This window comes from Lissotriton vulgaris, chromosome 3_1 (assembly GCF_964263255.1).
Source record: "Lissotriton vulgaris chromosome 3_1, aLisVul1.2, whole genome shotgun sequence".
NCBI classification, from domain to species: Eukaryota; Metazoa; Chordata; class Amphibia; order Caudata; family Salamandridae; genus Lissotriton; species Lissotriton vulgaris.
In genome coordinates this window covers 2,128,358,956-2,128,371,394 of record NC_141689.1, presented here as the reverse complement: position 1 = coordinate 2,128,371,394, position 12,439 = coordinate 2,128,358,956, and the positions used below count along the sequence as shown (strand labels likewise).

The 12,439-nt window shown below is 39.2% G+C and overlaps 1 protein-coding gene across 1 annotated transcript in view; it reads left to right on the top strand.

Annotated features, from left to right (window-relative positions):
- The window catches only part of GRXCR1 (glutaredoxin and cysteine rich domain containing 1), a 418,974-nt gene that overhangs the window by 367,106 nt on the left and 39,429 nt on the right, over positions 1-12,439 (top strand). Inside the window, exons 2-3 of the mRNA XM_086963884.1 lie at positions 1,374-1,613; positions 3,587-3,652. Coding sequence (XP_086820010.1) covers positions 1,374-1,613; positions 3,587-3,652 — 306 coding nt within the window. The remainder of the gene's footprint in view (positions 1-1,373; positions 1,614-3,586; positions 3,653-12,439) is intronic.

Below are 12,439 nucleotides of genomic sequence, written 5' to 3'. Positions count from 1 at the left end.
AGAAATGGAGCAGATGAGTAATGGCCCACAATTACGAACATTGGTCGTCAGGAGCTCAATACGCTGTGTTTTAGATCGAGGTTGGGTAAGTAACCCGGATCATGAGTCTATTTTATGAAAGGCGAGGCGAGTCCGTTTCAGGCACACGGCACACACGTTCTGTGTCAGACGCCTGTTATGCTCATTGGCTGTGTTGACGAACTCGAGCAAAGTTCATTTCGCTGCTGTCAGGTCCAAAACTCCGCAAGCACTGCTACGCATGCTTTTCCACGGCGGAATATCCGCAGCGGAAAAGCATGTCTCCGCTCCCATCATAATATGGCAGGCGGTGTCTTACAACAACCGCCACCATATTGTGGTCCACACCTCGCGGATCAGCGGCGGATGGACCTGCCGTCCGCCGCTGATCCCACCGCCATCATAATCTGGCAGTGGGTGTTTTTAAGGACCGCGGCGGTGAATCCGCATCCTCCGGGCCGGCGGTGGCTTCCACCAGCCCGGAAGATGCGGATTCACCGCCATCATAATCGACCCCCAAGTTTGGAGCTGGAAGTTAAACTTCTTGCACCTCAACCAACAAGTCCCACATAGCTCATTCTACATCCAGCACCCATCTGACCACATATGTCTGAAAGTGCACCCAAGGCTTCCTGAAATCAAAGCACTTTCCATAACTGTCAGCGGTATGAAGTGCTATAAAAAGCCTAAAATAAATTGCAATACAATAATCACCAAAAAACTCAATAGCAATATCACATCACCAATAACAATACCACATCACCACTACAAACACCAGCAATACTGTTACCACAAATTTTACCTCACAAACCAATCCCAGCACCGACATAACCAGCAATTCCACCAGTGCATCAGCACTTCCAAATAAAACCTCTGATATCAATACTTTTTGGCTCTGCCAGTGTTTTTTTTCTCTTGGAATAACATGAGATGTCCATTGAAATTCTCTGGTTGAAATTTCGGATGGTCGTAAAAGGAGCATTTTGAAAGACTGATAACTCATTTTAGTCAAAATTTAAATGATTGATAGCATCATTTTAAGGATTGTGCTGAAATGTAAGATGTAACGTCAAAAATGGTGATCTTGTGGTGTGAATTACTGGCACCACTCTCATTTTAGGTATTGTGCAGAATTTTAAGGTGATGTGAAAAATGTTGATCCTGTGCTGGCACAAACCGTCATGATTTGTATGGGTACTATGTCTAAAAGGTCTCACAAATTATTTCCTATTAACAATATCGTTAACTTGAAAACATTCATTTACTCTTATTGTGTTAAACAGACAATACATTATCCGAACGTACTGTTTATATGGATCTAAGATATGAGATAAAAAATCAATGTTTTTCTGCAGCCATCCACACATCTAGAATTTGGAAGAATTGTAATCTACACCACTAGCCTGCGAGTGGTTAGAACAACATTTGAAAGGTGTGAGCTGGTGAGAAAAATCTTCCAAAACCATAGAGTAAAGTTCGAAGAGAAAAATATTGCTTTGAATATCGATTATGGAAAAGAGTTGGATGAAAGATGCAGGAGGGTATCCGAAGTCCCATCGCTACCCGTTGTATTTATTGATGGCCATTACCTTGGGGTAAGTATTGACCTAATTCGAATTGCCTTGCTACAAAGTCTATTGTAAGCGGTTATGCATATGGGTGAAACTGTCAATCTTTTTGATCTTTTAGGAAAACAAGATATCTTGGCTGTCCATATTCTAAAAGTATTAGTTTAATGTATCCTTAAAGACAAATGGTCCTTCTGTGAATTTAAAAATGTCTAGGCACTGTCCCTATTTCTTCCTAATAACAGTAAACTCCTTTAGTGGCTAGTAACTTCCTTAAAATGTGGCCACAAAATACAAGCAATTTCCAAACACTCTGTTATTTTAGTTTCAGTTTTTCCTTTCCGTTGTAGAAAAGAGGGGCACTGCACTACACAAGGGTAACAATATGGGCACTGCACTCATGACCCAGGCATGGCCCCTCACAAAGAACAAACATTTTGGGGATTTATGATCAATTTATTTTAGACATTGTGCTAAAATAAGCACTACTTTACTCCATTAAAAAATATATATTCTTAGCTGAAGATTTTCCATGAACCTCCCTTGTGGCAGTCATGCTCACTTGCTGCCCTTTATCGCACAGTATATTCAGGATGTGGTCTTAAGCTCCACCACTTTCAAAGTTCATCAGCCGCCAATGGTCAGCTGACCCTTGGAGTTAAATAAGCCTGGGATGAAGAGTACAGGTCTAGACTTTCTTCTCAGTAAGCAGGGAAGGCATTAAGCAGCAGGGCATCCTTCTTCTGTAACATCCACATATCCAGAAGTGTACTGAAGAGCGAGTCTGCAGGAATCTTTTTATATCTCATTAGTTTGGAGAAAGTCAGCCTAGGAGTAGACATGATTTTGTAACGGAGGGCTTTTTAAATTGAAAAAGAGTTTCATTTGTGTAGCAACACTGGTGACCAGGCTAATGTTATTTACATGTTCATTAGAACAAGAAGGTTCCCATTATGGATGCCCGATGGCGGAGGTTTTGGGATCAAGTTGAGAATACGCAAAGGATCTTAAAGTAAGGGGGTGCACACAGATGTATTCAAACATATGGCAATAAAGCAGCAAAAGATCTTAAAGTTAAGGGGTGACCCTCAGGTATTCAAACATATGCCAATGAAAGGAGCAAAGGATCTTTGAAGTTAGGGGGTGCACTCTGTTGTATTCAAACATATGTCAATGAAAGCAAACATTCTGTAATGGGGCACATCCCAAGAATGCTTTACCCACTCTGAAAAAGTTGTTATTATTCTGCATGAGACTTGATTTTTAGCTCACTTAAGTGTCTTTGTTTTGTGTAATATTTAATGCATCGTTCAATGTAATGACCACTGTATATACTTGTGTAATCCGACTGTAGAATCTTACGGCATGAAGCTGACTTCGGTGCAGTAGCTGCTGCTACCTGACGGGAGTGGGAGGTTGGGGATGAAGGAATAAAATTGATTTAAGAAAATAAAAAGCGCTTACCTGGAAACGCACGTGACACCGTCCGCTGCCTCTACCGGTCCTCTTCATCTTCGTCAGCCAAATACAACGCTTCAATGCAGAGTTGTGATTGGTCTGATCGGCCTGGTTCGGTGCTAAGACAGGGGCTGGGGGCTTGGGCATGTTCTGCATGCAGGCTGTAATGCATTCTGGGTGAAGAACTCAGAGGGCCGGCCAAAGCGTCATGCGCACTTAGAGAGTGTACATTTACCACTCCTCTCGCTGCTAGTGCTCTCACGCGGAGCATAGCTCTGCACCAACTGAGCCACTGCAGTAGGAAAAATAAAATGATAATAACAGTGCATTATTATAATTTTATTTCTCATCTTTCGACTACTTTGAGAGCAGTGGGGCGAAGCTCTTCCACCTTAGCGAAGGAGCCACCGCTGTTTCAGTGACTGGAAATGGTCTTTATTTCCTCACACACTGATATAAAAACATTTTAAAGAAGTGGAATAAATGTATATTTTCAATACCCACTTAAAACAGTTTGAATTACATTTACATTTTTTCAACAGGGCGCAGAGAAAATTTTGGCAATGAATGAATCTGGTGAGCTACAAGATCTATTAACAAAAATCGAGGTAACTATTCTTTTTGTGTCGAATCTGGTGTATTAAATTTCATATTCACTACTACCTGAGCTTTTGAACATACATTCAAATTATTGCTTTTCTATGGGCCCTGGAAATATGTTTGAAATTATAAGGAATGTTATAAGCACATTGAGAAATTAGAAGTGTCTCTAATATAGCTAACCTTGTAATTCCTTCCTTAGAGTTGCACATTCAATTACATTTAGAGGCTCGCATTTTCGAGATGAGTATGATGGGTGCCACTGTCTTGTAATAGTGAATGCAATCCAAGCCATTATACAAGTCATTTGTTGAGTGAACAGCTACCTCAGAGGAGGTGTCGCAGTGCTTGCGGAAAGGTCAAGAACAAGGAAAACCTCATAGAGAGGCTAGATGCCCTCTAGCCCGAAATAAAAAAGCAGGGTTTTGAGGCTCTTTCTGAACAGAGCTTCAGAGGGTCTGCTTGCAAAACCAGAGGAAGAGCATTCCACAACTTGGAGGCCAGGAAAACAAATGATCTGTCTCTTTTTCTGGCCTTGTGAATGAGGGGGAGTTGGAATAGTTTGAGGTTATCAGATCTCACATGGCAGTAGGGCTTACATTGGCTATTAAGCTAGAAAGGACCTTCATGAGTGTAGGCCCTAAAGGCAAAGATGAGCGCCTTGAAGTGGGTCAACTTATTGTTTCAGGAGCCAATGAAGGTGTGTCATAGGTGAACAGACAACAAAGACTGAGGGGGAATCTTTAGAATGAATCGAGCTGCAGAGATCTGAATAGTTTGAAGGCGCTGGATTAGAAAAGCAGGCAACCTTAAGTACAAGCTTTTGGCATAGTCCAACCGCGGTGTAACCTAAGCATGACTATCGTTCTACTCAAGTCCTAGTGAATGAAGGGATATCTATTTTACACAATGTAGATGGCCATAGCTGCTAAATCACATAGATAAGAAAGTACCCTTGCTACTGGCTCTGTTTCGGCTCAACATCTCCAGAGTTGCCAGCCCATGGGATTTTTTTACCGAATCTCTCCAGGTCTAACATGCCCTGGACATCACATCAACTGCATCATCAAAGTGTTCTACATACACAACTCTCTAACAAGGATCTACAAGACATGTATGCCAACTAATTGTATTACACTATAGCATTTATATAATGCTTCACACTCTAAACAAGAGAAGAAGGGTGTTGTATGTAGTTTGACCTATGTGGGAGGTGTTTGTGAGATGCTTGAGTTTCAAAGAAGTTCTTCAAACATGGTGCAGTTAATGTTTCTGTGTCTAAGCATGAGGTTTAGCAGAGATTGTAAGAATGTATGATGTGGCACACACATAACATTTTAGAAGTGATCGGTATACTAAAACCTAGACTATTAGAGTGTGCATGGCATGTGAATAGGTGGGGTCTATAATGGAGTAAATTATAAGGAGAACACCTCGAGGTACACTCAGAGAGCCAATCCCAAGAGGTTCTGCTAAAAAACTAGGTTATGTATTATGCAGGTCTGCTAAGAAGTAACAGAAGCTCATCCCATGGAGGCACTGTAAACAACGAGGTAATATACTTTGCAGGGTACACCTAGAGACAACAATGGGATAAAAAATGGGGGTACTGATAAGCACCATGCTGTGAATAATTACAGTAAACAGCTCTAGGTGTACATCCTGGTGCATCAAAGAACAATGGATGCCTCGCAGTTTGGGTTCAGAAGTAATTTTGGGACATAAACTGCACTAAAATCGGCAGTTGACAACATTTGAACCATGATAGATGCAGGGTAGGCCACAGTATTGATCCTTTGGATTTGTCTTTGACCTTCAACACCATCTCTCCATAGAGCTGGTCAGTAGGCTGCAGAATCTGGCGATTAAAGGTTTTGAATTAAAATGGCTAACCTACTTTTTAAGTGACAGATGACAGACCGTATCCTTTAATCAATACAGATCAGAGACTATAACTTTGCCATGTGGGGCCCCTCAAGGTTCTTTCCTGAGCCCTACATTTTTTAACCTGTATGCTTCCCCACCGGTAGAGATTATAAGGTACTTTTTGCTGTAGACCATAATTGTATGCAAATTATTGTATCTATTACCAAAAATACTTAAACCATTTCCTTTAATTTTAAAAACGTCACACAAGCTGTCGCCACTTTAAAGGGTAAAAACTACCTGCGACTGAATGGAGACCAACCTAAGTCTTGATATTTGGTAGCCAACCTTCCATCTGGGACAATTCCTGATGGCCAGAAATGTTGGTCACCCTATCCAGACCGAAAGATTCAGCAAAAAACCTGGTAATCCTGGTAGATACAAATGTGTAATTTGACCTTCAGGTCAATCGAACAATATCAACATGTTTTTGGATTATCAGGGCTCCCAGAGAGGTGTTCCCCTTTCTGCCTATCTCAGACCGTAAACAAGTAACTCTGGTCCTGATTTCATCTAGGTTAGATTATTGTGATGGGTTATACTTGAAGATCAATAATCTGCCATCACCAAGGTTCAGCTGGTAAAGAATGCGGCAACAAGACTGATTCTCGACGGTAAACAGTCATAATATCTATTCCAAAATATAGAATGGACATAATATCGAAGTAAAAATATAGAATGGACAAAATATCGAATGGACACAATATAGTGGTTAAAAATATCGAATTTAAGGTAAGTAATATCGATTTTCAAAATATAGAAGTCAAAATATCGAAATATACAATATAGGCATTAAATATATCGATTTTTTAATAATATCAATTTTTTTAAAGTTTTTGTATGTTAGTATATGTGTGAAAAGTGTATATTAATTTTTGTAATGTATGTTTAATGTATTTTAAGTAATGAATTTTATGTTATTTAATTTTTGCGTAATTTAATTCTGTAGCGGGTTGTGGGTTTATAGGGGAATAGGGTGGGAAGTAATTTAATTGTAATTAATTCAATATTTTTATTTATTTATTGGTATTCATTTTGAATTTATTGTTATTTTGTAATTGATAATTAATTTTTATTAATTGCCAATTCATTTGTATTAATTGATTAATTGTTAATTATGTTAATTTTCTAAATTTATTTTCTGTAGCGGGTTGTGGGTTTATAGGGGAATAGGGTGGGAAGTAATTTAATCGTAATAAAGTAAATATTTTTTTCATTTATTCGTATCGATTTTAAATTTATTGTTAATTAATTTTTAATTGGTAATTAATTTCTATTAATTGGCAATTAATTTTTATTAATTGGTAATTATTTTGTATTAATTAAATATTTAATAATTATGATAATTGTATTAATGTATTTTCTGTAGTGGGATGTGGGTTTATAGGGGAATAGGGTGGGAAGTAATGTAATTGTAATTAATTACATATTAAAAATACTTTTTGTGTATTGATAATTAATTTACTGTTAATTAAAACGCTTTCCCTACTGTTGCACGCTCTGGAGTTGGAATAGTAATTTTTACCCTCCCGCTATCCAACGCTTTCCCTACTGTTGCACTCTCTGGAGTGGGAATAGTAATTTTTACCCTTATGCTATCCAACGCTTTCCCTACTGTTGCACTCTCTGGAGTGGGAATAGTCATTTTTACCCTTATGCTATCTAACGCCTTCCCTACTGTTGCACTCTCTGGAGTGGGAATAGTATTTTTTACCCCTATGCTATCCAACGCTTTCCCTACTGTTGCACTCACTGGAGTGGGAATAGTATTTTTTACCCTCCCGCTATCCAACGCTTTCCCTACTGTGGCACTCTCTGGAGTGGGAATAGTAATTTTTACCCTTACGCTATCCAATGCTTTCCCTACTGTTGCACTCACTGGAGTGGGAACAGTATTTTTTACCCCTACGCTATCCAACGCTTTCCCTACTGTTGCACTCACTGGAGTGGTAATATTAAATGTTACCCTCCTGCTATCCTACGGTAAAATATTGTACATTTTTTATTAATAACTTAAATTAATTATATCTTAATTTTAAGGTTATTTGAGTATTTTTAAGTATGTTTTAGTTTATTATATTTATTATTTCATTAATTTTAAATTACTTTTAAGACATTTAAAAAAATTCGATATTTTGACTGACTATACTTTTTACAGACTATATTTTGGATTCGATATTTTTGTACTTACCTGTTTGTAGATAGGAATTCGATATTTTGGCATTCTATATTTTGGTGACTATATTTTGGTAAGTCTATATTTTGTCATTCTATATTATGTCAGTGATCCATCTTAAATCAGGAAGGATTTATGTTTTAGATTGAACCAAGTCTGGATGAACTAGTACTGGTACTTGTGGATACATTTTCTTGCCATAATTTTTCTGAAAATTTTGTAATTTGTCTTTAGCAAGGATAGAGTCCTGTTGGAAAACCAAATTGAGGGATCCCAATGTGGAATAAGTAGTAGCATGCCTTGCTTGTCAACTCCAGGAAGTGTATTATTGCTTGATCACTGATGCAAATTGTTGCCAGTTTCCATGCTAGTAAGTTAATGAACACATGGTAAAACTCAGCACTGATACATTTTGTGTGTACTGTATGTCCCTTGCCTTGCTCCTCTTTTGTGTTATGGGCACCCCTCTATATTCTATGTTGGTTAGCCAAATTAGTAAGCACCCCTTTCTCTCTGGGTTCAAGTCACATATTCTGTGTCATTGAAGCATCTCTGTAAGTGAGGTATGTTTTCCCTTGCTTCAACCAGAAGTAGGAATCAGTTTTTTCCGGATTACCTCATGCTCAAAGTTCTGCAGTTGTTTGTCCAGCTTAATCAGTTCTTATTCTACTCCCCCACCATTGCCTTGATGCATTAGCCCCTCACCACTACATGCCTCCCAAATGCTGTTGAAAACTGCTCACTCATTCTACTCAAAGTAATGGTGGATGGCCTCTCTCAGGTCTGTCCTGAAGCTTTCATCTTCCAGTGTAGTCCATTATAGTCTCCAAGTACATATGTTTGTTGCCCTGCATTCCAGGCCATTGTCACCAGTAATAGGCAATGATCAGAAATAGTTTAACGTATGTTTTCTGAATGGCTATCCAGGAGTTGCAGTATCAATGAGTGGTCTAGCTTGGCATGTATGTCAAGTACTGGGAAATAGAGAAAGTATCTTGAGTGTCAATATGATTTTGGGCCATATACATCAAAAAAGAGTTTTGCGATTCTCAAATTGTGAATTTTAGAGAATCCCAATTAGAGAATTGCAAAATGCAATGTATGTAGGACTTGCAAAAAAAATTGTGAATCTTACATATTCCTTATTTGCGAATCGCTAATTGAGATTTGCAGATAAGGAATACCTTCCCATTCATTCCTATTGGCTTGGAGGCCCATAGGAATGAATGGGAGGACATTCTCAATTTGCGATTACCAATTAAATAATCTCAAATTGAGAATACAATTTCAAGGTTGCAAGGGTGCCAAAGGGACACCCTGGTGCAGCCCTGAAATTGGCATTTGTGCACATTTTGTGCACATAAATGCCCTAAGGGCATGTGTGTGCGACATTTAGCACTATTAGAAAATAAAAAAAAGTGCTTTTTTAAAGAAAATCGCAAACTACCACCAACCTGAAGTTAGTGGTAATTTGCAATTCCTTAAGGCCAAATAGCAAATTTCTGGTGCTTCCAGAATTGCATTTAAGGAATTGCAATTTGCAATTCCTTCATTGCATTCGCAAAATAGAGAATCACAAATTTTGCAATTCTCTATTTTGCGATAGCCTTTTGGGATGATACATCCCAAAAGGCTTTTTCAAATTCGCAAACGGGCCAATTCTGAGAATCTGTCCATTTGCAAACGGGAAAATGGCTTGATACATATGTCCCTTTGCCTCTAAATGTTAACTAGATTCTAGTGTGCCATCCGGGAGGAAAGCCCCTGGGCCTTTTTTCAACAAAAGTGCCTGATAATAAAGACAGGAGCCGTTCAGATATTTTTCCAGGTAGCAAATTTCTGGTGCTTCCAGAAATGCATTTAAGGAATTGCAATTTGCAAATCCTTCATTGCATTCGCAAAATAGAGAATCACAAATTTTGCAATTCTCTATTTTGTGATGGCCTTTTGGGATGATACATCCCAAAAGGCTTTTTCAAATTTGCAAATGGCCCAAGTCTGAGAATATGCCCATTTGCAAACTGGAAAAAGGCTTGATACATATGGCCCTTTTTTTGCCTCTAAGTGTTAACTAGATTCTAGTGTGCCATCCAGGAGGAAAGCCCTGGGCTTTTTTCCAACAAAAGTGCCTGATAATACGGACAGGAGCAGTCCAGATATTTTTCCAGGTAGCAGTTATAGTCACCTCCTAAAATCATCTGGAGACCGGCCCTAAAGCCAGGCATTACAACAGGGCATCAAGGAAGGCAGTCTGGTCGCTATATGGGGCACATATGCTGGCTGATACTACATAGTGTCCATCCATTTTGCCGCGCATTAGCGCATATCTGCCCTCTCTGTCAATCTGGGTCTCAATTGTCATGAACAGGACCATGACCAATATCCCATGCCTTACACAAATCAGTGCCCCCCTAGAATATGAGGAACATCTAATGGCAAAACACTGGCGACCCTATCTGCTTTGCAACTTTTCACTTGTCAAATGGGTTTCTTTGAGAAATTCCATCTTAGTTCCCCAGGGCTGTATTTAGAACCGTAGAGTACTTATAGTACCCATTCCCTAATATTCTATGTAATAAATGTGTATTTTTCTAGGCAAAACATCAATGTTTTTTTCCTGATGTTTTTGTTCGGGTCTATTTTGGACTCCCATTTTATTATCAACTATTCCTTCCGCTGCTTCCTCCCCTCCACCTGTACTTTCCTATCTCAGCCTGACATTTAAAATGCCTCAACTCCCACTCCTCAGGACAGAACTGCAACAGCCATTTGTCCAAACTAACTTAAATAACTACAACAAATGAACCTCTCTCCTTGGTACGATTAAGAGAGTGGTGGACAGGGGTTATCCGTAGTCTCCATACCCTCTCACTCCCATCTCATTCCTAGCAATGCCTTTAACTCAGTATTTCGGCTCAAAATACTCATTTTCTAAAGAGAGTATAATTTTTCTATCAGATAGACAGTTTAAGTTTTTGTACTTACTTTTCTAAGGCCCTTTTTAGCTAATGGATGCTGTTATTAAAGAACATCTGCTATACTAGAAGTCAGCTTACAGAGTTTAGTGTTCTCCTCTGACAAGTATTCATAATTGAACCCAGAGCCACACTAAGAATGTCTTAAGGAACCTTCACAACCCACGTTATCGCCTCCTGTTTTTACCCATGTGCCAGTACGGTCTATTATGGTATGCAACTCCATATGTCATGGGGGACACCCTGTGATTTGACAAACATGGAACCTAGTTTGCTATTCGTCTCTCTCTTTGCCCTTTTGTCTGTGAACTAAAGGCTGTACCAGAGTAAGAGTGGGGTGGGCCAGGCTCATATTTGCTAAACATCTTCTTTTTTATTGTGATGGAAAGGAAAGGAATAAAAAAAAATCCAACGGCAAAAATCAACTAGAGGGTTCCTGGAGAGATACATTTTTAAGGAAACAATAAATCACAGTGTTTTATTCAATGCAATAAATCATTGAAATCTACAGTAACTAGCGGTTTAGAGTTTAGAGCCATAACAAGTAACTTGAATAGGGATGCAAGGGTACTCTTATGGGGACCATCTCCAAAAGGGAACCAGTCACAGAGACCTGTCAGGTCCAGTTGAACAATTAATTTGAAGTTTGAGTAGTCTCCAGTCCAGTTCCTGGTCCTATGGTTGAACCACCATAGACGTCAATGGAGTGGTAATGATACTAGGGATGCAGGATGCTGAAGATACTCAAGCATGCTGAGGGTGCGGAGCCTGGGTCGGGAGTCTTCGTGCTACTCTTCCTACGGGCCACTTCTTGGTCCACGAATACAGTGGTGTGACTTTGGCCTCGGGCGTTGAAGTCCCAGAACTCTAGATCAAGTCAAGAACAAAATCCAATTACCACTGGTCTACTGGTTTCTGGTTAAAAAAAAAAGCTGTTCAATTTAACTAGCTGGGTGACCAAACTGCACTCCGATTACCGTCACAGGTCCAACAGATTCGGGTATAACTTTTGAGGGTTGAGACTTGATGACCCTGGCTGCACCTCAGTTTCCAGCAGTGGGCAGTGTTTCTTTTCCAGTCTTGTGTAGTGCTATCTCGACCCAAGGGCATTTGATCACTTTACATGAGCACCAGTTTCATTACATATGGCCACATTAATTTTCTTTTTTGGTAGGCATGGGGAGACTAAGGGCTTTTTGCAGTCAGAAACGGCTGATCAGTCCATATCATTTGCAAAAATGATTTTACATATGTATGAAACACAAATTGCGATTTGGTAACACTTCCCGAATCACAATTTGTTTTTGCGATTCGGTATTTGGAATGGGCATGTTTAGGGTGTCCCTTCCAAATACCGAATCTGAATGGGATGTATGAATGTTTTGTGACCGAATATCAGTTGCAAAACATTAATATTTTTCTGTCTCCTTGAAGGAGGTGGTAACCCATTTGCAAATGGGAAGGAGTCCCCAGGGGACCTCTTTCCTTTTGAGAATGGAAAATTTACATTTTTTAGAGTAGGCAGTGGTTCCAGGGACCACTGCCTACTGTTAAAAAATGAAATTGCAAAGTTTAATTTTCCCATTCTAAATACATCTCATTTTCCTTTAAGGAAAACAGGCTGCATTTAAAAAAAAGACTGCTTTATTTAAAAGCAATACTAGACATGATGCTCTGTTGAACTTCACCATTCGCATGATGGCGTAGATTCCTAATGG